The sequence below is a fragment of the Hibiscus syriacus genome, unplaced genomic scaffold (assembly GCF_006381635.1).
Source record: "Hibiscus syriacus cultivar Baekdansim isolate YM2019G1 unplaced genomic scaffold, ASM638163v2 tig00111402_pilon, whole genome shotgun sequence".
Taxonomy (NCBI): Eukaryota; Viridiplantae; Streptophyta; class Magnoliopsida; order Malvales; family Malvaceae; genus Hibiscus; species Hibiscus syriacus.
In genome coordinates this window covers 4,852,493-4,878,235 of record NW_024063082.1, presented here as the reverse complement: position 1 = coordinate 4,878,235, position 25,743 = coordinate 4,852,493, and the positions used below count along the sequence as shown (strand labels likewise).

General features: G+C 38.2%; 2 protein-coding genes and 1 pseudogene across 2 annotated transcripts; all 3 read right to left on the bottom strand.

The window, feature by feature from the left end:
• Positions 1-763: 763 nt before the first annotated feature.
• Positions 764-1,646, bottom strand: LOC120162141 (golgin subfamily A member 6-like protein 7). Its single transcript, XM_039172320.1, has 2 exons — positions 1,505-1,646; positions 764-1,448 (listed from the first exon to the last, which is right to left on the bottom strand). Exons 1-2 carry the CDS (start codon positions 1,631-1,633, stop codon positions 876-878), a joined length of 702 nt encoding a protein of 233 aa, XP_039028251.1. The 5' UTR covers positions 1,634-1,646; the 3' UTR covers positions 764-875.
• Positions 1,647-1,850: 204 nt separating this feature from the next.
• On the bottom strand, positions 1,851-11,527 carry LOC120161423 (myosin-2-like). Its single transcript, XM_039171676.1, has 5 exons — positions 11,362-11,527; positions 11,129-11,264; positions 2,732-2,774; positions 2,052-2,162; positions 1,851-1,963 (listed from the first exon to the last, which is right to left on the bottom strand). Exons 1-5 carry the CDS (start codon positions 11,475-11,477, stop codon positions 1,851-1,853), a joined length of 519 nt encoding a protein of 172 aa, XP_039027607.1. The 5' UTR covers positions 11,478-11,527.
• A 24-nt stretch (positions 11,528-11,551) lies between these two features.
• Positions 11,552-25,270, bottom strand: LOC120161422 (annotated as a pseudogene).
• Between the last annotated feature and the right edge of the window lie 473 nt (positions 25,271-25,743).

Sequence of the window (25,743 nt, the reverse complement as noted above, 5' to 3'; positions counted from 1 at the left end):
ACCATAAAATATTACCAAACTGAACCCGAGAACGGAAGCACGGCATGCTTGGACCGTCTATGGTGATGGTGGTTTAGTGCAGGCCTGTATCTGTAACATTTTACCCCACGCAGGCCACCATTTTTTTCGTGTTTTGTCTGATTCTTTATCTCTTCGCTTTTGGAGTTTTGCCTTCATTTCCTTTAATCTCATCTTGAAATCTTTCCTCCATGTCCTGAACCTGTGCTTTAACTTGCGTAGTTCTTCATAAGAATTCACATTAGATTCTGTTCTGTTCACATCATCTTCAAAAGTTTGTTTCTGTTGATCAAATTCCTTTACCAGATTGCTCACACCATTTTTTCTGCCCTTGACATCGGGTTTATTTCCACCAGGACTTAAAGATTGCATGGACACATTATCTTTGGAATCAATATCGCCTCTTCTTAGCTGGCTATCAGGACTGTTACTCTTTCCAGCTGCAGCAAGAATTGCCTGCAAAAAACTGCAATTGAAATCAACAAGCATATAAATATATATGTGTGTATTTACACTGAACATGAAATTCTCAAAACGGCATATATACGCTGTGAACTCTCTGCCAAATTTACATTCACCAATTATAAACAAAATAGTTAACGTGATTAGCTGCAATCATCAGGACTGCATTACTTTTGTAATTCTTAGGACCTTTTATGTTGAGGTAAAAAAAAAATCAACCTAATTAAAACAGGTTGTAGTTATTGATATTTATCTAAAAGCTCAAAAACTCACTTGCAGGGATGCAGTTTGTTCCTGCAACGTCTCCTCCATTTTTTTCATCTTCGCCTTGTACTGTTTTAATTGTTCCCGTAATGTGTCATTCTCCTGTTATTTTTGCATATGTGCCTCGTACTTTAGTAATTGTTCCCGTATGGCATTTTCCAGTTCTTTTTGCATCTTTTCCTCGTCCTGCTGTAATTGTTCCCGTAATATGTGATTTTCCTGTTCTTTTTGCATATTTGCTTCGCACAGTTGTAATTCTTCCCGTATGGCATTTTCCTGTTCCTTCTGCATTTTTTCCTCGTACTGTTGTAATTGTTCCTGTATGGCATTTTCCAGTTCTTTTTGCATCTTTGCCTCTGTAATTGTTCCCGTAATGTGTCAATTTCCTCTTCTTTTCTCATATTTTCCGCATACAGTTGTAATTGTTCCCCTATGGCATTTTCCTGTTCCTTTTTCATTTTCTCCTCATACTGTCGTAATTGTTCCCATAATGTGCCATTTTCCTGTTCTTTTTGCCCCAAAGTTGCTTCCACGTTGAGAATCCTTCTTTGAAGCTCTACCATTGCTGAAGGCTGCTCATTTGGTATGGCATTTTCCTGTTCCTTCTGCATTTTTTCCTCATACTGTTGTAATTGTTCCCGTATGGCATTTTCCAGTCCTTTTTGCATCTTTGCCTCGCACTGTTGTAATTGTTCCCGTAATGTTTTATTTTCATCTTTTTTTGCATATTTTCCGTGTACAGTTGTAATTGTTCCCCTATGGCATTTTCCTGTTCATTTTGCATTTTTTCCTCATACTGTCGTAATTGTTCTCGTAATGTGGCATTTTCCTGTTCTTTTTGCCCCAAAGTTGCTTCCATGTCGAGAATCCTTATTTGAAGCTCTGCCATTGCTGAAGGCTTCTGATTTCCTGGTCAGCCCCAAAAGGAGGATCATATTTAATGTCCTTTGGGGTTTCTCAACAGAAACCATAAGCAAATTGTTGAATTAAAACATGCTTGGAGGCATGCAACTAAGAGAAAATAGACGTGGCAAGAAAGAAAATATCTTAGAAAACGGACTAGGTAATCTTATTATGTTTTTCTTTACCGAAGTAATGTCATCGTGTTAAGAGAAGAAAATACCTTCGGATTTTTGTCTAGACACCGCTAGTCTAGATCTCAACAATCTCAGAGCATGCAAGTTACTGAGATGTTTCCGGACCAAACATCCACGAATTACTGCAACAGAGGAAAACACTGATAAGGATAAACAAGAAAACTACAGACGACAGAACCCACAAATGTAGCTAGCACAAAAGGAATTTACCAGATTGTAAATCTATGATTGCTGTCAACTGCTCAAGTAATTGGGAACCAGATTCTGAGTAGCTACTTGCCTCCTCATTAGTGTACTTCCCTTGGATTTCACCATCTGCAACTGCATTGCAAGGGAAACATCCAGTCAATCAAAAAAAAAAGGTAAATTGCCAAAATTAGGGATTGGTTAAGTGGAGGGGATTTATTTTTGTTGTTGTTTAGTTTCTAGGGAATATTTGACAGCTTAGCTCATTGTATAAGCTTGTTCCTGGCTGAGTCATATATGGAGGTTGTTTTCTATAGGGTAATTATTTATGCTTAATTGTAGTGCATCTTTGCACAGTGTTGAGGGCAGCCAAGGGTTCTTGGCGGTACTATGATCTTTTTGTAACTGGGTATTATGCAATAAAGAAGGATATGAAGGGGGTTTTTAATGAGACATTCCTTATTAATGAGGCCTTCCAATGTTCGTCAAGTCTTTGGTGCTTGACGGATATGAAGGGGGTTTTTAATGAGGTCTTCCTTATTATAAAAAAAAAGGAGTTTAAATACCAAATCTAAAATGTCATTCAGAAAGATAAACTAAATGCATGAAACAATGTTAACTTCTGACCTTCTAAGACAACAAAAAAGTTATAAAACAAGCAATGGTTTTTGTAGCACCTATTGGTGCAATGGTTTTTGTAACACCTACTGGCAACACCTGTTTTCGCCTATCCTCAAATGCACCAATCTGCAACCCAGCCAGACATAACAGCATCAAAGAAACTATTATATAACATAACCATAAACAAAATGAAATGGAATAGCTTTTTATATCCATTTTCCAATACTCAGCATATTAACATGAATGGATTCATGCCTCGGGTTTAGCTCCTGTTTTCTTAATGTCTATAGTCTATCAGATTTCGACTCTCATCACTGGTAAGGTAAATTCAGTGAGGTGGATCCCAAGAGCGTGAAATGGGGAGGCAAACAATCTAGCTAAGAGTGGGATAGGTTGATTGCAAGGAGTCAACCATGGTTTTCTAATCAACTGTGAAGGTTTTTATGGCAGGGGGTGCTTTTAAGTCTTAGGTATTGTAAAGGCTTTTGTGCCAGGGGATGTTTTTAAGTTTTATGTACTGTCATTGGTGTAATGGTTGTATCTTATGTAATTTTTCTATTATTAATAAAATTCAAGGCACTCTTTTCCTCTTTCCGTTGATTAAGGAGCTTATTATCAAGCTGATTAAGGAGCTTATTATCAAGCTCCTTAATCAAGAAGGGGTTTTTTAATGAGGCCTTACATTCCTATAAAAAAAAGCATATTAACATGAAGGTCCTACTTTAATCACTAAGAAACATTTCAAGCATTTATATGCAACACCGATCCATTTACAGTCAAATATAAAGCTGGTTGGCATATATACATATATATATATAAGGGTGAGCGTTCGATCGAGTCGAGTTGAGTTGACGAGTCTTATTTTATCACTCGAAGTTGACTTAATTTTTTTTTGAGTCAAGTCGAGTTGACTCGAGTCAAATTTTCGAACTGTTTAAATTTAGTTATAAATATTTATAATATTATGATATTATTTTATTCCAATTTAAATGGTTTTTTATAACCATATACAATACATATATATTTCTTCATATTTTTTTTCATATGTGATATACATATATCAAAGCCTTAATTCTAATACTAGTTAAGAATGAGTGAGAGAGAGAAAAACGTAGAGAGAGAGAATTTGAAAGGAAAGTCAGTTCCTGATGAGTGTTGGTCGGCGTTTATTGACAATCTTAGTAGAAGGGTTTCTCATCGTACGCTCAGGGAATTATTCTTAGTCCATGGTCCTGTTATGAGAGTTTTTATTCCCCGCCAAATTAGAAATCCAAAATACATATTTTCCACCTTTGCTTTTGTTTATTTTAAGAGGGAGGAAGATCTGAAGAGGGCTGTTGATGAGTTTAACGGGGTTGTGATTGATGGAAGGAAGATCTCAGTTAGTCCTGCCAGATTTAAGGATGAACGTTCAAGGTCAAGGGTGGTGCTTTCTTCTTCAAACAAGGCTGCTGGTCAGATTAATGCAGAATCTTCAAAATCAAGAGAAAGAGAAAACATTAATAGAAGCAGAAGGGACGACAGAACTTATAGGGATGCTCTGTTGTCTAATGGGAATAGAAGGGGGAACAATGATCTATTGTCTGAGGATATCCAGAGGAGGAATGTCAAGAAAAATATATTTGAGATGCATATTCCATCAGAAAGTGCCAACTGGGTGAAGAGGTCGTTAATAGGGATTATCAAATACTCTTTTCAAGCTGAGTTCATTCGGAATGCCTTATTAAAAGAAGGCTATGATGTTCAAATTGCTAGATGGGGCTATGTCTGGAATTCTTGTGTGATAGTTCTCAAATCTCATGAGGAGATGCTGGAGTTATGGAGCAACAAGGAAGAGGTTTTAAAACAGTGGTTTGAGCGAGTGGAACCTTTACTGAATGAAACCGGTGTCCCAATGGCCTTTTGCATGGCAGAATTAAAAGGGGTTCCTTTGTTATGCTGGAATGAATCCTTCTTTGAGAAGTTGGCTGGTAGATGGGGCAGTGTGGTAGATATTCATGATAGTACAAGGAAAAGAGAAGACCTCACAATGGCAAGAATTTTATTGAAGGTGGAAAGTCCCTTTGATGTTCCAAAGGTGATTACTCTTGGACCGTATGGAAGATCATTCAAAGTAAGTATCAAGATTGGATCAGCTAGTGATTATTCAAGTTCGTTTTTCAGTAATTTTTCGGTGGAGGATTCCAGTGAGATATTTTTTGAAGAGAGTATGTCTGAGAAGGATGAAGACAGATTATTGTTAGATCATGGGGAAGGTGAGACTTGCGCAGCAGGGAAAAATTGTCTGTCAGTGGACAATTGGATTGACCAGGGAGTGTTTCGTGTTTCTGGAGGAGCTAGTGAGGACAGACAGCTAGCAAGACTTTCCTTAGATATGAAAGATATTAAATGTGGTCTGTCAGAAAGTCAGACTGTTGGGAATTTTAAAGTTGGTGAGTATGCAGGTTTGGGGATTAGAAGTCAAAATTATCCGGCTGATGGATCTCAGGCCCATTCTGAAGACTCTGGGCAGTCTGGGTCAAAAGACTTTTCGGGTTTCATTTCTGGGCCAGCATTTACAATTAATAAGTTTGGAGAATTGGTTGAAAACCTTCATTTATCAGGAAAAAACAGGGAAGTGTCTAATGTATTGGAGACGAGCCCAATTGTAGAGAAGCCAGTTAGTGCAGAAATAGAGCCTGAAGAAGAAAACTTAAGACCGGTGGAACTGGTTTCAACTAATTTAGGATTCAACTCAAGGGGGAGGCAGTTACATCGCTCTAGAAGAAAGTTCACAACAGAGAGTAATGTGCTGGAAACTAGAAGTTTGAGCAGTTGCAAAAGGGTCTACAACAGGTCGAGGGAAAGAAGATACTGGTATGGGGATTTGTTGAACATCTCGTCTGAAACAGGGGGTATCATAGTTAAGCAGAGGGAGCTAGATGTTGATTCCAGTACTAAAAATCAGCTTTGTTTATCAGCAGAGCACATTGCTGATGGGAGTCTTGTTCCTCGTCTTGATAATGGATCTGGGGGTGGGAGCGTAGAGAGGGAGATTGAAGGTTACTTTTCAGAAGGTGAATGCTTAAGGTCCAATTCTGGTTTGTTGATTAGAAGGAAGAGAAGAACTAAAAGGATCCTGTATCGAGAAGACATTGACCAGGTGAGCATTGATACATCATCCTCCTCAGCTTTTTCGATTCTATTGAAAGAAGCGGTAGAAACTTGGGAGGTTAGCAAGCTTTTGGATGTGTCTTTTAAGGAAGGGAAAGAAGCCATTTTGGAAAAAAATCATAGCTTTAGAGAAATGCGTGAATGGGGTTAATAAAGGTTTGGTTGATTGAGGGTTGTGTCTGTACCTATTTCCTTTTATGAAGATGACAAAGTTAGTAATATGTTCATGGAATGTTAGGGGCTTGGGGGAAAACGAAAAAAAAGAGGGCTGTTCAGAATTTAGTCACCAGCTTTAATACTACTTTTCTTTGGCTGCAAGAAACTAAGACTGAGAAATTTAGGTCTTTTTTTAGGAGAAGTGGAATTAATAAGCTAAAAGGAGTTTTGGAATCTCCTTCAGTTGGATCAACAGGGGGCCTGTTGTGTTGTTGGGATGACAATGTTTTTGAGCTGGAGAGTCAGTTTATTAGCAGGAGATTTATAACTACTTTTGGTAAATTTCGGAATAATAATTCTAGGTGTGGTTTCATCAATGTTTACGGTCTAGCAGTGGAGGAGGAGAAATCTGGTTTTTTTGAAGAATTAAGCAGTTTTCTTAGTGGACAGAATTATCCCGTTTGTGTGGGAGGGGATTTCAATGTCTATTTACAAGAAGATGAGAAAATGGGAAGGGGTCAAAGTAGGAGTTCAATGGAGATCTTTAATGAGTTCATTCTTCATACGGGCTTAATTGATCTCCCTATGAATGGGGGTAGGTTCACTTGGTGTAATAACCAAGAGAATCCCACTTTTGTAAGATTGGACCGTTTTTTGGTGGATTGTCACTTTCTAGAGTTGTTTCCGGGCATTTTGCAGTCTCTTCTACCAAGATCTTTGTCAGATCATAATGCTATAGTTCTGGAGAATAAATGAGTGGATTGGGGTAGAAAACTGTTATGGTTTGGGATAGATAGATGAGAATTTGAGAAATATGTAATAGGAATAGAGAGAAATTTTAGAGATTTCAGAGAAGAAATGCTTGTTCATTCATATCATAAGGAAAATACATCATCACAGCTCGTTTTATTTAGTTACAATCTATCAGAATCTTAAGGATGCCAGCTGGCTGTCCTTTGTAACTGAATCTAACAAATTCATTCCTTCTTCATTTGTTTGGCAGATATGGACTATTGGGCTCAGCTATTTTAATTCCCTTGGGCCGCTCCAGCTGCTTCATATCCAATCCACTCCTACTGATCTGCTCCAGAGGTAAGTTATCTTCATTTCCTTCACGTGCCAGAATCCCCAATCCCTCATTCTCAATCCCTAACCCTCGTCTCATTTCCCCCAATTCTCTCTCACCCTCTTCATGTTCTCGCCTTTCTCCTCCCACCATGACAAAAACCGTTTAGATTATTCAATTATTTGATGGATGAGGAGGGTTTTGAGGATCTAGTTGTTTCTTCTATTCAGAGTGGTAAGGATAGTCAGAAGAAGGCAGGCGTTTTTAGTCTGATGAGGAACACCAAACAAGCAATTAAGAAGTGGTCTGGAAACAGAGATAAGTATCCAGGAGCTTTGATTTCTAAGTTAGATCAGAGAAGAAAATTTAGCTGATAGAGGTTGATATTCAACAGAAGCAAGGTGTTGTCGACAGTGAGGTATTAACAGAGTTGAAAAATTTTAGAGCAGAATTGTGGAAGCTTCACAAGATTCAGGAGCAGATCTGGTTTCAGTACTCGAGAACTAATTGGATTGAAGATGGGGATCGTAATACTAAATACTTCCATACCTGTGCTACGATTAGGAACAAAAGGAATGCTCTACTTGCTCTAAATTTCAAAGGGGAAACAGTTGAAGATCCAATTGCAATTAAGGCCATAGTTAAAGAGTATTTTTTTAAGATCTATAATGAACGAACTACGTTAGAAATTGATGATTTGAAACTGGATTTTCCCAGAATTTATTTGGAGCAGAATCAGTTCTTAGAGCAGGAGTTTTCTGAGGAGGAAGTTTGGGATGTTGTGAAGTCTTGTGGTAGTAACAAAGCTCCGGGTCCTGATGGCTTTAATCTGGGATTTTTCAAGAGGTTTTGGCAGGTCCTTAAGGTAGATATTATGAAATTCTTTCATAATTTTTACTTGGGGAAGGAATGGGAACATGGAGTAAATCACACATTCATCACTCTTATTCCAAAGATTTCAAACATTGGTGGTCTGGACAATTTTAGACCTATAAGCTTAGTTGGTAGATTGTATAAGATACTCTCTAAATGTCTGTCAAGAAGACTTAGGAGCTGCATTTTAGATTTGATCAGTCCAAGTCAATTCGTGTTTATCCCCGGTCGGCAAATCCTGGACTGCTCTCTTATAGCCAATGAAGGGATTGACTTTTGGAGGAAGAATGGTTTAAAAGGTTGTGTTTTTAAGGCTGATTTCAAGAAGGCATATGATACTCTTGACTAGCCTATTTTGTTCAAAATAATGAAGGAAATGGGCTTTGGTTCTAGATGGATAGGTTGGATTTCGAAATGTATCACATCAGTAACTGTTTCAGTTTTGGTGAACGGGGTTCCTACCGAGAAAATTCCAATGGCGAAGGGTCTTTGGCAGGGTTGTTCCTTGTCTCCATTGTTGTTCAATATAGTTGGGGAACTCTTGAATTTATTAATACTTAAGGTTGTTTCAGGAGGGCGTTTTTCGGGTTTGGTCATTAGAAAAGAGGAGAGGAATTTTAATTTAACTCATCTGCAATTTGCTGACGACCTTATTATGTTCTGTGGTGCGTCGAAAAAACAGATCTTGAATATGAAGAGGGTGCTTCGAGTGTTTGAGATTATTTCTGGTCTTCAGCTGAACTTGAAGAAGTGTAAATTATTTGGGGTGAACTTAAAGGAAGAGGAAATTAAGGATTGGGCAGCTATGATTGGATGTTCAGTGGGTTCTTTTCCCTCAGAATATTTGGAACTCCCTCTAGGTCCACATAGGAACTCCAACATTCTATGGGATCCAGTGGTTCAAAGCTTGAATAAGAGGTTAGCGGGCTGGAAAGGCTCCTCTCTGTCACTGGCAGGCATGCTAGTTCTAATTTAATCAATCCTAAGCTCACTCCCTATATACTTTTTGTCAATGTTCAAGGTTCCAGCTTCAGTTTACAAGACTCTAAATTCTATTATGTCAAATTTTTTATGGGGTGGTGGAGATGGGAAAAAGAAGATCCATTGGGTATGCTGGTCCGACGTTTGTAAACCAAAAATTGAAGGAGGCTTGGGGGTTCCTAATTTAAATGTGGTGAATAGGGCACTTTTGGAAAAGTGGGCTTGGAGGTTTGCTATTGAGAGGAAGGCGGTTTGGAGGGAAATGCTCTGCATCAAATATAAATTGGACCCTTCCTTGATGCAGTTCGACAGTAAAGTTTCTTCTAAATTTTCTTGGATGTGGAGAGCTATGGTGAGTAATCATTATAAAGCTGATTCGTTGGGTTGTAGTATCAGAGGCAAATATAGCTATAAAATTGGCAATGGGAAGAACATTCGGTTTTGGCAAGACAATTGGGCAATGGATCATCCTTTGATGGTATTGTTCCCTAGACTATTCTCTATTGCAGTGAACAAAACAGGAAGATTATTTCAGTTTGGGGAGTTCAGTTCAGGGGGCTGGTTTTGGAACATTCAGCTGAGAAGAGAGTTGAATGACTGGGAATTTGAGCAATGGGCAAATTTGATGGCTGTTATCTCTGATTTTTCTATTTCTGCTGATGCTATTGATGGACTGTTTTGGAAGGGGACTGGAGAAGGGGTTTTCACTATGAAATCATGTGTCAATCTATCTTATTCGGGTTCTCCCGATTCGGAGGAAGCTAAATTTTGGAAGTCTATTGTTTGGAGGGATCTGTTGCCTCCAAGAGTAGAGACTTTTCTTTGGCAAGTTATCTTAAAGAAGTTGGCAGTGAAGGCAGCTCTGGTTAAGAGAGGTGTTCAGGGCATAAATGATACTTTGTGTTCTTTTTGTAATCTAGAAGAAGAGTCTTCATCGCATTTATTTTTTTCCTGTTCGGTTGTTTGGCCAATTTGGTTGAAATTCTTGGGCTATTGGAATTTTCAGTCTGTTTTTCAGGCAGATGCTAAAAGATTCCTATTGGCTTGGAATGACTTGAAGACCAACTCTCTTATCTGGTCATTTATCCCTGGAGCTGTTTTATGGACAATTTGGAAGACCAGGAATTTTATAGTGTTTGAAGGAGGGAAGCTTGATCGAGCAGAAATTTTCTTTCTAGCAAGGTGCAGGCCTACTTCATGGTTTCTAGCTAAGGAAACTCAGATTACTATTTCCAAGGATGATCTTATTGCTGACCCTTCCTTAGTGGATTCCTACTCGTCCCATTCTAATTGGACTTCAACCATGTTTCTTTGGTCCCCTCCTCCAAAGGGTTTTATTAAATTTAATGTGGATGCGGCTACTTCGAGTGATTGGAAGAGGAGTGGTTTAGGTGGTATTTTGAAAGACATGTCTGGTTCGATTTTGGCTCCTTCAAAGAGCCTGCTGGTCCGGGCCCCCCAACTTTAATGGAATTGAAGGCTATCCTAAAGGGTTTAGTTTTTTATGAATCTATTCGCCATAGGTTTAAAAATAGATTGATTATTGAGAATGATAGTAAGGTGGCAATTGGCTGGGTTAAGGATGTGGTTTCTTGTCCTGTTGTTTATGTTCAAATTGCTAAAGATATTATTCAAAAGCTTAGTGTTTATGAAGGTTTTATTAGTTGGGTTAGTAGGACAACCAATATAGAGGCGGATGTCCTAGCTAAGGCTGGTATTGGTTGAATTATGTTCTGTTAAGGGCTGTTTCTTTCTGGTTTTGTATCTCTTGAGGGAGATTAGTTTGTATTACTTTCTTATATTTGAGGTTAATGAAATCCTAGGGCACTATTTTCCTCCTTTTGCGGATTAAGGAACTATTTTTAAGTTCTGTTAATCACGAAGGGGGTTTTATTGAGGCCTACTATTCCTATAAAAAAAATATACATATATCATACATAATCGAGGGACTCGACTCAAACTTGAAAATCAATCCACTAATTACTAAAAATTTGGAGTTATTGAGATGTAGTTTACAACTCGGTTTGAACTTAAAATTTTTTAAAGTCGAGTCGAGTTTTTCTCACCCGTAGTGCTGGGCTGCCGGCCTCATATGAAGTCTAGCTATAAGCTCTTGATATGAATAAACCAAAAGTTAACTTGGTTGACTTGCAATTATTTAGTCTCGCATAGGTCTTGGAAATGTTTGGGGAAAGAGCAATCAAGGTTGAAAATTACATCTAAACATCAAGAGAAATATAAAAAAACTTACCTGCCCAATTCGAAGATACAGTTTGGTGTAGCCAATTTGATACATTTCAGGGAGGACATTAAATTGTTTTAGAACAGCAAATGAAATACTTAAAGGATCCTGGGATTCATTAGTTTCCAACAGTAGCGAGCCATACCTAAACACATATTACATGAACAATTATGGGGAACAAATTAGAGGGAACACTAAAAATGTCAAAACAAGTCATAACTAAAGGAGGCTTTAGCCTTTACCTTTCTGTGAATTTCTGATGTGTCATTCGAGCAGGATATCCAAATCTAGAGATTCTAAAAACTTCAAAAACTCCACAACATCTAAGCTGCTGCAAGACATGATCCTCATCATACATGCTAGAGAGCTGCTTGCGATTTGGTTTTATGTACCACCATCTTGCCAATGAGACATCACCATCGTAAAACTATGCAAGGCTCTCAGTACAGTTACTTGAAAAATGCTACAACAAAGAAAGAATCCTCTCTCTCCTCTCTCTCAGCTACAAGAAAAGAAACAGAAAAATCCTAGATGTTAATACAATATCTAATGCAATTTTTTTGTTTTTGTTTTTCTGAAGAATACCATTATGCAAAGCAAATACCCATATTATTACCTTCATCATTTGATGCCTCCACATGATTTTCATTGTCAATTTCTTGAAATGATATATTTCCCAGCCATAACACTGCAGCAAGCATTTCAAACACTTCGTCTTTCTCTTCTTTGGAAAATTGAACAATGCCCAAGGCTTCCTACAGAAATGGAGAAATTATGGCTTAAAAGGCAATGGGATAGAAATTGTATGGAATGGAAATGCCAGCACTATGGTAACACTAAAATCTAGTCTTATGAGTTACCATAAGCTTATGGAATTCCCGAGCATCATCAACACCATTAATCACCAAGCAGTCACTCTGGGCCAGGTAGTTGTACTCATCAGCCTTTTTAAGATGCAGTTTCTCTGCAAACACACGATTTAAAAGATCAAAAGTAGATTACACAGATTCAAGTTAAAAAGTCGCGAAGTTGCAGAAGTTATGATGTATTCATTTCTAGTTGAAAGGAGATGTTAAGGGGCTCTGGCATTTCAAAATAGATATAGCACCCATACAATGAATGAAAAAGGACGCGGCAAGAATAACTTGAGAAACCTTGAGATTTAAATGGTATGATACCATTCTTTAAAAGGTTTACAGCTTCAAGAGATAGCAGGAGCAAGCATGCTAGCATAGTTCCATGTAGATGATATAGCGCGGAACCAATGTTATAGACACTCACAACCTATTCTGATTAAACTCTGTAAAATGAAATAGTACCCCTTAGAGTTCGTGAAGCACCAGCACAAAGCTGATAAAAGATATTGTAAGACATTTCAGAAGAGGCCAGCTGAACTACTCTCAACTGCTCAAAGGTAACATTGGAAAACATTCACATCAGATATTTTACATGATAACAGTGATAAAATTCAATATGAAGTTTAATGGAGTCGGGAAGTCACCTTTTCTAGAAGAACTACCCAGAAGTATTGTTGGTGAATCAACATTAACACAAAAACCAGTCAGTTGCCAGGATTTATCTAATATTATTCATCACTACAATGTATCAAGTAATAATAGCAATCTTTTCTTTTTCAACATGCTTACAAGTTTGAATATTCGCACCAGATATCTCCCCTACTTTACTAAAAGGAATCTCCATAAGTTTCCCCTACATCATTTCAGCATAACAGAATAATTTATAAGACATAATTTCTGAGCTTTAGCAGTTATGAAATACATGAGCCAAAGTAGAAACTCCTTCACTAAGGTCAGAAAAGATTCTTTCAGCCATGAGATATAACCTATATATATATATATACACCTTCAGCAGAGAACAATTTTAAAATAAATACGGAAAAGAACTCACAAATCTGCTAGCATTGTCATTCCTAGATGTCTTTGCATTCCCAAATGCTTCAAGTATAAAACTTGCCTGGAGGAATTGACACTATCTCAACATTTCCACCTCCAATGGCAGTTAGGTACTGCAATGCAAATTTCACGGTCTCAGTTTTCCCAGCTCCACATTCCCCACTGCAAGATAAATTTATAGAGAAAATAACCTCAGTGACCAAAAATCCCATATAATATACGATTTTAACCAACTTTTTCCGGATTTGCCAAAATGACCAACAAAATCGCAATGCGATCGCTAATTCGCAACGCGATCTCCATTATCGCAAATTCGCGTTGCATTTTCGCAATGCGATAGTTGAAAATCGCGTTGCGATGGTCTACAGTATCGTTGCGATTTTCCCAATTCGCAATGCGAATAAGTAAATCGCAACGCGAATTGGGAAAATTGCAATGCGATACTGACTATCGCAATGCGATACTTACTATCGCAATGCGATAATACAAAATCGCAACGAGATACTGACTTTCGCAACGCGATTCTGACTTTCGCAACGCGATTTACATAACGCCATTCGTATTAACGCGTATTTTTTTTTTCAAATTCCAAACACGAATTTTTTCTTAATAAATCGGAAACTGAACCGTCCACAGTAATCGCAACTCATAACCTCAAACCCAAAAACACAACACTCAGCCCCATCTCCATCTCTCACTCTCTACGGCGAAATCCGTCCCCATCTCCAAAGATTTCCGTCCCCATCGCCGGCGAAATCCCTCACAACCATTCACAGTCAAAAATCCCTCACAATCATTCAGAAATGAAAAATCAACCTCCGAGGGTTAGTTTTTTTTATTTTGAAATTTTTGCATTATTTTAGGTTTTTCATATTGAGATTGATGATAAGTTTACTGGTAATTTCAATAATAGATTAACCATTTCACTTAGATTTCTTATTAAATTCATTCGATTGCTGCCAATACTGCTAAACTGTTTAGCCTGTGAAGTTAGTATTTGTCTTTGCTTTGTCTTTTGGTTGAAGTAATGCAGAAGAAGAATAGTTTCGAGAATGAAAATCGCAACTCGCAACGCGGAAATAACTATCGCAACGCGAAATAAAAATTCGCAACGCGAAACCAAAATCGCATTGCGATTTTCATTTCGCGTTACGATTTTCATTTCGCGTTGCGATTTTTATTTCGCAGTTGCGATTTTCATTTCGCGTTGCGATTGTCTGGTCGCGATAGTCATTTCGCGTTGCGATTCTCTCGTTGCGATAGTCATTTCCGCGTTGCGATTCTCATTATCTCGTTGCGATTTTCATTTCAACCAAAAGACAAAAACAGTGTTGCAAATTTTAGTTTCAAGAATAAACTACTATTTATGTTTATTGTTTTGTTTTTGGTATATCTTGACAGTGTAATTTTTGGTATATCTAACTTGGTATGTTTATTGTTTTTTTGTAGAAATTTTTTCGGCTTCATTGACATTAAGGAATAAAGTTAGCCTAGCCACTACAATTGCTTCGAAGCTTTCACCTGCACAAAGAAAATTGTTTGAAGAAACCTGCTTCGGGCCATGGCTGAGAGTACAGCATCCGGGTGGAGATGCTAGTTTGACCCATTTGTGGCTTCAAACCATGACTAGCGATCTACCCGACAGTATACAACGTGGTGAGGAAGAGATATGGTTTCATTTTCCACCGGCGTATACTTGTTTTGGGCGGAAAGAGTTCTGCTTAATCACTGGTCTACGATTCGGACACGATGATGTAGGCCGGTACACTCGTCATATCACCCGCCCATCATGGTTATCCAGGGTTTTTCCTAATGAGTCAATAGAGAAGCCGAACTTACACGTCGACGACATGAAGAAATTGTTTAATAAGAAAGATGGTTTTACTCGGATGAATGACGTCGATGTTGTCCGAGTATGCCTTCTACTACTTTTGTATGCCGGCTTTTTAGGCAGAGAGGCCAGACAACCTATTCCTCAGGAGCTAATATTATTGGTAGAGGACCTAAATGCATGGAATCTGTTTCCGTGGGGTTCGTATATATGGAAAGCTACCTGGACTAAGTTGTCGTCTGCCTTTGATGACCGCAAAAGTTTGCGGGGCGATGGGTCGAAATACACTTTGTCAGACTTTGTTTGGGCCTTTAAGGTAAGAATTTCTATATAATGTTTTCAAAATTATAATTAATTATTTAACAATTACTAATGTTTGTTATTATATTGTTTGTAGATTTGGATATTCGAGGCTTTCCCCAGCATGCGGACATATGCATTAAAATCCTCAGATGATATTCCTAGGGCTATTTCCTGGAAGAGGAAACGTATGTTGGATTGGGAAGACTTAATACCATATGCGACAATAAATAATGTAAGTTAACACAAATACTATCATATAAACAAGTTATTAATAGTAGACGTTTAACTTTGTTTTAGTTTTTATATTTTTAGGAGGCCAACACTCCATTAATGAGACTGACACCCACGGAGGCTGAGCTTGCCACTGATTGGTGGCAAGCTAGTCAGCATTTTTTTGATGGCACGAATGATGAGCAGCCTCCACTTCCTCCACTTCGAGATCCATCACCTCACCCAGAGCCATCACCTGATCGACCCGACTATACACCTCTACAACGAGAGCCATCACCTATCCCGTCACATCATTGAGTCTCTTCTCCACCATCACCTCATGATAGGCGACCGACAAAGATGCCACGACTTCTATCTCCCTGTTATCCACCTCCACGGGATGAGTCAAGGGAGTTACGTGATGAGGTCAATGCCTTGCGTGAGGAGATCGGTACTCTACGCGATAACGATGGTGCATGGCGTGTGGAGGTGTCTACTTTACGTGGTGAGGTTGCCGCTCTACGTGAGATGGTAGTATCGTTACAGAATGAGGTTCATACTCTATGCAACGAGGTAAGTTTAAGATTTTCCATATTTAACTTGATGATAAATTTACTCGTAATTTCACTTAAATTAACCATTTCACTTAGATTGCTTAGTAAATTTATTCGGTTGCTGCCAAAACTGCTAAACTTTTTACTTTAACACTGTGAAGTTAGTATTTGTCTTTGTTTTGTCTTTTGGTTGAAAGTTTGAAATATATTTATCTTTGTTTTCACTGTTTAAATATCATGTCTGTTTATTTACTGATATTTGTATTTTTATTTAGCAGACCGATAAGGTGGATGTTTTACGTCGGGTTTTTCTTGCACGACAGAGTTCACGCATCAGACGGCGTGCACGTGCTATTAAGTCTCCGTATACCCCAATAGTGCGAAGACACCGCAAGAAGAAGCCCGACTCGCCTATCATCCCTCAAGAGTCCACTCCTATCGTTGAAGAGGCCCCTATCATTCCTCGAGAGTCCCCTCCCACCGTTCAAGAGGCCACTGTCATCGTTGAAGAGGTCCCTCCCACCATTCAAGAGCCCGATTCACATGGCGTCATATGTAGGATTCTTGAGAAACCCTCTGACGTGCCGGACATGATGGATTCAAGTTGGCTCTCGTATGAGTTACCGGCCAGTACCATACCGGTATCTGAAGAGGAGAGGAAACAACTACCGGACACAATTCTGGATAACACCCTTTGGGCTAAGACAGCAGTTGATTTTTATCTACATGAGCGAAGCCAGGGGTGTTTCACTGACATATGCAAGCTCAATGATGATATCTATTTGTTGCTTGATCGGTTTTGGTGGGGCGTATTATTAGGGGTCGAAGACAATGGCTATTTCGATGGAGGGGTAAGTCTTATATTTTTCTTATATTTTCATTTGATTATTTTTTTTGTAAATTTATGTAAGTTACTAATATATGTATTTTTTTGTAAAACAGCATATTGATGCGTGGGTGTCACGTCTTCTAATAATTAGGAAACTTAAGGAAAATAAAAGAAATACACGGTATACAATTATGCCGACGTCTTTTAACGCCGTTCACTTGAAGAATCAACGAGATGAATCATTTGCGTTGGGCAATGGACAAGCTAAACTTTATCCTGCATTGTGGGAGGTCGATAAGGTTAGTGTTTATTTTAGATTGAGTTTAAAGGTATTCATAAATAAGTGCGCAAATGAATGAATTATTACTTATGATTGCAGGTGTTTATCCCTGTTTAGGAACGTAACCATTGGCTTCTCGTCGAGCTTCAGATCCCATCCCTTAAGGCAATAGTATATGACAGCATGATAAATTACATATCATTGGCTGATTTAAGAGATATTATTAAGGGATGGAGCTCTTATTTGGCTAAATACTTGGATGCGATAAATTATTGGACTCGTTCTGGAAACAAGAAGCCAAAGAAGCTCAATATTACAGTTAGCAGAGACGAGACCGCACCACAACAAACGAAAGGACCCAGAGGGGATTGTGGTCCTCTCGTATGCTTGGCGTTGGACCGTTTGATCACAGGAAGTATAAAGTATCTACCTCCCACCGATATAGATAGAGCTGCAGTAGGCTTGTGGTTTCGACATTATATGGCTAGATCGATATATACGAGACGCTGCCTACCTGCATCCGCGTTATAAAAATGTCCATAAACAATTGGTATGTTTATAGGCTTGTGGTTTGAAAATGTTTGGTTAAGTACCTAGAATTTAATAATTTGCTGTTTGTATGTTTTAGATGTGTAGAAAGTGTTGTTTGAGCAAATGTTTGGTTTATGCAGGTTAATCTCAGAAGTGAGCTGCGTGAAAATGATGTATGGCTGCAAAAGTTGATTCAATAGTAGAAGTGTTATTTTCTCTAATAATTATTGCTTATTTTTTGATTGTTTGTTTAATTGATTTGTAAAAGGTGATTTGTAAAAGTTGATTTGTTTAATTGATGTTAACATAATTCTTATTTGTGCTTGTTTAATTGATTGAAATGTAATGGTTGATTTTGTTGATTTCAATCTGCATTATGTTGAATGCAAAAAGTACTATCGCAATGCGAAATGAAAATCGCAACGAGGGAATCGCAATGCGAAATGAAAATCGCAACGCGAAATTAAATTCGCGTTGCGATTTTCATTTCGCATTGCGATTCCCTCGTTGCGATTTTCATTTCGCATTGCGAAATTAGCGTTGCGATTTTCATTTCGCATTGCGATTCTCTCGTTGCGATTTTCATTTCACATTGCGATAGTAATTTCCGCGTTGCGATGGACATTAAGATGATTGCCTATTAAGTGATAACAACTGGAACAGATCATAGCAATTTTCAAACTCAAGTTACTAATACATGCCTAACTGAAAATGTTAAAAGTTCACACATAAAATCTACATAATACAACGTTTGCATTTAAAAATCACCTAAGTTAACAGTCCCAAAAGGTGAAGCCAATTGTGATTGGGATTTTAAAGATGATTGCGATTTTGATTGCCTTTTTCTTGACACCATATGAGCTTTGGATTTTGATGATGATCCATATTTTGGTAGAGGAAAAGATGATTGTGATGGCACTGGTGATCCACATGTCAACCTTGTATGACCACTTTCCTTGCACCGACTACATGTCGATCTCTTATTCTCTTCACCCTTAGACGGTATACGATCGTGACTTTTTGGTCAGCCAGGTAGCCTTCTGTCCATGGCTGGTGGCAAAACTGTTTGTAAGTCATCTGGTATGTCCCACTCAGAAGGATGTGAAATAGGGTAGACAATCTCTGTCCATTTCACGCAGCTCACTTAAGGATTAACCTGCAGAAACCAAACATTTGCTCAAACAAGACTTCCTACACATCTAAAACCTACAAACAACAAATTATTGAATTCTAGGTACTTAACCAAACATTTTCAAACCAAAAGGAGTATATATGTTAACAAAACTTGCATTTGACTTACCAATTAACAATGGACACTTTCATAACGCGGATGCAGGTAGGCAGCGTCTCGAATATATTGCTCTAGCCATATAATGCCGAAACCACAAGCCTACTGCAGCTCTATCTCTATCGGTGGGAGGTAAAAACTCTGTGCTTCCCGTCGTCAAACGCGCCAAGCAAAGGCATACGAGAGGACCACAATCCCCTCTGGCTCCCGGCGATTGCTGTGGCGCGGTCTCGTCTCTGACAACTGTGACATTGAACTTCTTTGGCTTCTTGTGTCCAGAATGACTCCAATACTTAATCCCATCCAAGAATTTAGCCAAATGAGAGCTCCATCCCTTGAAAATATCTCTCAAATCAGACAGTGATATGTAATTGATCATGCTGTCATACACTATTATCTTCAGGGATGGGAGCTGAAGTTGGACGAGAAGCCAGTGACGACGTTCCAAAACAGGGATAAACACCTGCGATCATAAGTAATAATTCATTTATTTGCGCACTTATTTATGAACACCTTTAAAAAAATTTAAAAATAAACACTAACCTTATCGACCTACCACCATGCAGGATAAAGTTTAGCTTGTCCATTGCCCAACAAAAATGATTCATCTCGTTGATTCTTCAAGTGAACTGCGTGAAAAGCCGTCGGCATTATTGTATATAGCGATTTTTTTTTATTTTTCCTAAGCTTACTTATTATTAGTAGACGTGACACCCACGCATCGATATGCTGTTTTACAAAAAAATACATATATTAGTGAATTACATTAATTTTTAAACAAATTAATCAAAATCATATATAAGACAAATATAAGACTTACCTCCCCATCCAAATAGCCACTATCTTCAACCCCTAATAGCACACCCCACCAAGACCGATCAAGCAACAAAAACATTTCATCGTTGAGTTTGCTGATGTCAGTATAACACCCTTGGCTCCGCTCATGTAGATAAAAATCAACTGCGGTCTTAGCCCAAAGGGTATTATCCACAATTGTTTCCGGTAGTTGTCTCCTCTCCACTTCAAATACCGGAAGGGTACTAGCCGGTAACTCATACGAGAGCCAACTCTCATCCATCATGTCCGGAACCGGTGGGGGTTTCTCAATACTTCGATATATTACCCCATGTGAATCGGGCTCTGGAATGGTGGGAGGGACCTCTTCAACGATGACAGTGGCCTCTTGAACGGTGGGGGGGATTCTTGAGGGATAATAGGGGCCTCTTGAACGATTGGAGGGGACTCTTGAGGGATGACCGGTGAGTCGGGCTTCTTCTTGCGGAGTCTTCGCACCATTGGGGTGAACGGAGACGTAATAGCACGTCCACGCCGTCTGATGCGTGAACTCCGTCGTGCAAGGAAAAGCCGACGTAAAGCATCCACCTTATCGGGCCGCTAAAAAAAATTAATACATAAATCAGTAAATAAACAGACATGATATTAAACAAAGACAAATATGTTTCAAACTAGCATTGTATTCACCGAAATCATTATTCTATCATAGTTCACAAAATGCTCAGATAACATTCCAGAAGTAAACACTTATATAAACATTTAAAAGGACAACATATATAAACATTCCAGAAGAAGAATAGTTTACTTTCGCAACACGAAACTTAAATTCGCAACGCGAAATGACTATCGCAACGCGGAAATGGCTATCGCAATGCGAAATGAAAATCGCAACGACAAAATCGCAACGCGAAATGAAATCGCAACGACAAAATCGCAACGCGAAACACAAATCGCATTGCGATTTTCATTTCGCGTTGCGATTTTGTCGTTGCGATTTCATTTCGCGTTGCGATTTTGTCGTTGCGATTTTCATTTCGCATTGCGATAGCCATTTCCGCGTTGCGATAGTCATTTTCGTGTTGCGAAAGTAAACTATTCTTCTTCTACAAATTGAAACTTGAATGGATTGCATTACTTCAACCAAAAGACAAAAACAAAACCAAAAACAAATACTAACAAAAACAGTTTAGCAGTATTGGCAGCAACCAAATGAATTACGAGTATGAAAAATCTTAAACTTACCTCGTTGCGTAGAGTATGAACCTCATTCTGCAACGATGCTACCATCTCACGTAGAGCGGCTACCTCACCGCGTAATGTAGACACCTCAACATGCCATGCACCATCGTCTTTGCGTAAAGTACCGACCTCCTCACGCAAGGCATTGACCTCATCACGTAACTCCCCTAACTCATCCCGTTGAGGTGGAGGTGGAGAACAGGGAGATAAACGTCGTGGCATCTTTGTCGGTCGCCTATCTTGCAGTGATGGTGGAGAAGAGGCTCGATGATGTGACAGAATAGGTGATGGCTGTCGTTGTGGAGGTGTATAGCCGGGTCGATCAGATGATGGCTCTGGGTGAGGTGATAGCTCTGGGCGAGGTGATGGCTCCCGAAGTGGAGGCTGATCATCAACCGTTCCATCAAAAAAACGCTTACTAGCTTGCCACCAATCAGTGGCAAGCTCAGCTTCCGTGGGTGTCAGCCTCTGTAGAGGAGTGTTGGCCTCCTAACAATATAAAAGCTCAAACAAAGTTAAACGTGTACTAGTAATAACTTGTTTATAAACATATGGTAGTATTTATGTTAACTTACATTATTTATTGTCATATACCGTAGTAAATCTTCCCATTGCAAGGTTCGTTTCCTCTTCCAGGAAATAGCCCTGGGAATATCATTTGAAGTTTTTATTGCATATGTCTTCATGGCGGGAAAGGCCTCAAATATCCAAATCTACAAACAATATAATAACAAACATTAGTAATTGTTAAATAATTACTTATAATTTTGGAAACATCATATAAAAATTCTCACCTTAAAGGCCCAAATAAAGCCTGTCAAAGTGTATTTGGAACCATCGCCATGCAAACTTTTTCGATCATCCAAGGCAGACGATAACTTATTCCATGTAGCTTTCCATAAATACGAGCCCCACGGAAACAGGTTCCACGCATTTAGGTCTTCTACCAATTTGATTAGATCATTTGGAATAGGTTGTCTGACCTCTCTGCCTAAAAAGCCGGCATGCAAAAGAATTAGAAGGCATACTCGGACAACGTCGATGTCATCCATCCGAGTAAAACCATCTTTATTATTCAAAAATCTTGTCAGGTCTTCTACGTGTAGACTCGGCCTCTCCAGCTCAGGAAAAACCCGGGATAGCCATGATGGGCGGGTAATGTGTCTAGTGTACCGACCTACATCATCGTGTCCGAAGCGTAGACCGGTGATTAAGCAAAACTCCTCCCGCCCAAAACACGTATACGCCGGTGGAAAATCAAACAATATCTCTTCATCACGACGTTGTATAGTCTCTGGTAGATCGCTAGTCATGGTTTGAAGAAACAGGTGTGTCAACATCGTATCTCCACCGGGATGTTGTACTTTCAGCCATGGCCCGAAGCATGTATCCTCAAACATTTTTCTTTGTGCAGGTGAAAGCTTCGACGCAATTGTTTTGGCCAGGCTGACTTTATTTCTCAAGGTCAATTGAGCCGAATAAAAGTTCTACAAAAACAATAAACATACTAAATTAGATATACCAAAAACTACACTGTGAAGATATACCAAAAACAATAATAAACATAAATAGTAGTAGTTTATTCTTCTAACTTAAATATGCAACACTGTGAATTTCGTATTTGTCTTTGTTTTTTGGTTGAAGTAATGCAATTCATTCAAGTTTCAATTTGCAGAAGAAGAATAGTTTCTGAAAATGAAAATCGCAACACGAAAATGACTATCGCAACGAGAGAATCGCAACGCGAAACTAAAATCGCGTTGCGATTTGCATTTCGCGTTGCGATTCTTGGTTGATTTAATAAGCAATCTAAGTGAAATGGTTAATCTATTATTGAAATTACCAGTAAACTTATCATCAATTTCAATATGAAAAACCTAATAATAATGCAAAAATTTCAAAAAGAAAATAATTAAAAAAAACTAACCCTCGTTGGTTGATTTGGTTGCTTTTCCATTTCTGATTGTGAGGGTGGCTCTGAGAGATGGAGATAGACGGATTTCGCCGGAGATGGGGACGGATTTCGTCGGAGATGGGTGAGAGAGTGAGAGATGGAGATGGGACTGAGTTGTGATTTTAGGTTTTAGGTTATGAGTTGCGATTACGGGATATACTGTGGACAGTTCAGTGTTCTAATATATTAATATTCATGTTTGGAATTTAAAAATAAAATACTTAGCCAGGATACTAATGGCGCTTTGAAAATCGCATTGCGATTATGTATTATCGCGTTGCAAAAGTCAGTATCGCGTTGCGAAAGTAAGTATCTCGTTGCGATTTTTTATTATCGCATTGCGATAGTCAGTATCGCATTGCGATTTTCCCAATTCGCGTTGCGATTTACTTATTCGCATTGCGAATTGGGAAAATCGCAACGATACTGTAGACCATCGCAACGCGATTTTTCAACTATCGCATTGCGAAAATGCAACGCGAATTTGCGATAATGGAGATCGCGTTGCGAATTAGCGATCGCATTGCGATTTTGTTGGTCATTTTGACAAATCTGGAAAAAGTTGGTTAAAATCGTATATTATATGGGATTTTTGGTCACTGGGGTTATTTTCTCAAATTTATATTATATAATTCTACAGTTCATAAAACAAAAACTATGCTAAATGGAAAACAGTAATATTACATTATAAATATATAACTAAAAATATTGAGCATCCAACTAACCTTATGATCAGAGACTGATTAACTCCATCTGCAAAATTTTAATTATAAACATAAAGAGAACAACAAAAACAAGTTGGGGTACAACATGAGCAATTTATTACTTGTTTATTGTAACTTTAAATAAAATTAAAGAGAGAGAGAACGGTTTCATTCACCATATCATCTCATTTTATGCAGTGTCTACAATAGCAAAACATGAGGGCTGTCGGTAGCTTTCTGTTTATAGGTCGTGACAAAATCCTTCCCATAAATTTCGACATGTTTAAATGGGTTGACTACAATCAAAATTGCACCTTCTTTACTCTACATACAGAAAAATGTATAAATGAAGTGTGGCAGTAGAGATATCTTCATTGATAAGTACACGAGCACGGTTTATATTCCGCTTACATAAATCATATCACAAGAATATCTGTACTTAATATTGTGAAGAACTGAGGGCTCATTCAAATAACTAAGATGCATGAGACCATCCACACCATCCAGAATTTCTGGGTTTGCAGGATAGAGATGGCTGGTGGAGACTTTTACGACCTATAAAAAAATGATATAACTATAATATAAATCATACGCCAAACGACCAAAAGGAACGGTCGAGGCTAATGAACAATTTCAGAAATCATGAAACTTACATTTTCATTGGCAAGGGAGACAAATGATTCTTCCCCTAATGTAGACTCTATAGTTCCAGATACCCACACCTCACGGGGTTGCCAGCACCAAACGCGAAGTTTCTGAAGCCAAATCCTCTTTCAATAAATAGAGTTCTTTTTCATGCAAGCATGACAATTACCTCCCAGCTTTACACAAATGGTCAGTTTGACCCTAATCCTTTTTTTAAAACATTTTAATCTAACGTTTTCAATTTTTGGTCAAAATATCTTATATTGTAAAGAAATCATTAGTTGACTAACGGTCAACATATGTTATTGGCGTGACATTTTTTACATGTGTTTAATTGTTGACCGTTAATCAATTAAGAATTTTCCTTGACAGGGGATATTTTGACAAAATATTATGACGTTAGAAGCTAAAATAGAAAAAAAAATGACTATTTATGTATACATATCATTATACCTTAATGCAATAAATAGATCTATTATGACAATCCTAACCAATATCATCAAAAACACCCCTAAGCAATATGATATATACATAAAAAAATGAACACACTAATTCCAAAAGACGTAGAAAACATAAGTTTTCATGGATATATCAAAACTTTCATAAAGTAAGAGCTAAAGATCTTCCTAAGCACTCTAAAAAAGTTGATTAAACCAAATCATATTTGAAGTTCTCTAATTTCTTAAAACTTCATAATTCTCCTATGCTTAATAATTACTTCCTTTACTAAAACCTCTTTCTAAATTCTAAGCATACTTAAAAGCATAAGAAAATTCAAAACAGAAAAAGGAATACTAATTTCCACTTGATACTTACTTCCTCAATAAAATACCCAATATTATCGCTCGCCTCCGAAACACTCGTTTCCTCCTCCAAATTATAGGGTGAATCCACATTCACGTCTTTCCTCCTTTTGTTGCCCAAAGCGTATTCTTTTTCACTTTATCTTCGACGCCACCGTTTTCCTCATCGGCAATGAAGGCGGGCTGAGAAGCCCAGCGTCCCGACCTAACCCTCGCCCTGGACGGCGGTCGGGAAGGTAATGCCGGGGGTTTGTCTTTAGGCTTTTCGCCATCGTCTCGTTGCCGGAGAGATTCCAGCATATCCTCCAACGAATTTTTCGCAAACGAGAACATCACCTCTGGAATGGGGAAAACACCGTAAAATCAACAGAGAAATAAGCGATTGTTTTATAAATTTCAACATCGATTTCCTTGCTAAACGCTCATTGAGAAAGCCAAAAGAATGTCGAAGCAGCCAAAAAACATTCTCGAGGTGAAAAATTAAGAAGGAAAAAAGAAAGGAACGGAGAACAATAAACGGAAATCGAAACATCGAGGATTAGAATTTTCTAAAAAATGCCGCGACTTATCAAAAACGAAATTTTAAAAATTCCAGAAAATATATATTTACAAAAGATCAAAGTTATAAATCAAGAACACGTTGAAATTAAATGGTACCATTTACAATCATTTTTTCCGAAAAAGTAAAAAAAAACGATTTTAACTTTTTTAATATATTGTTTTATTATTTTATTTTATAATCTAT

What these genes read in the sequence shown, in the direction of transcription:
- LOC120161423 (XM_039171676.1), bottom strand. Translation starts at nt 11,477, where the DNA reads ATGTATGATGAGGATCATGTCTTGCAGCAGCTTAGATGTTGTGGAGTT. An exon ending in TGTATCTTCGAATTGGGCAG is followed by an intron (nt 2,775 to 11,128) that starts GTAAGTTTTTTT and finishes GCTGGGTTGCAG; the next exon opens with ATTGGTGCATTTGAGGATAG. An exon ending in AATCATAGATTTACAATCTG is followed by an intron (nt 1,964 to 2,051) that starts GTAAATTCCTTT and finishes CCTCTGTTGCAG; the next exon opens with TAATTCGTGGATGTTTGGTC.
- LOC120162141 (XM_039172320.1), bottom strand. Translation starts at nt 1,633, where the DNA reads ATGGCAGAGCTTCAAATAAGGATTCTCGACATGGAAGCAACTTTGGGG. An exon ending in AAAATGAACAGGAAAATGCC is followed by an intron (nt 1,449 to 1,504) that starts ATAGGGGAACAA and finishes GATGAAAATAAA; the next exon opens with ACATTACGGGAACAATTACA.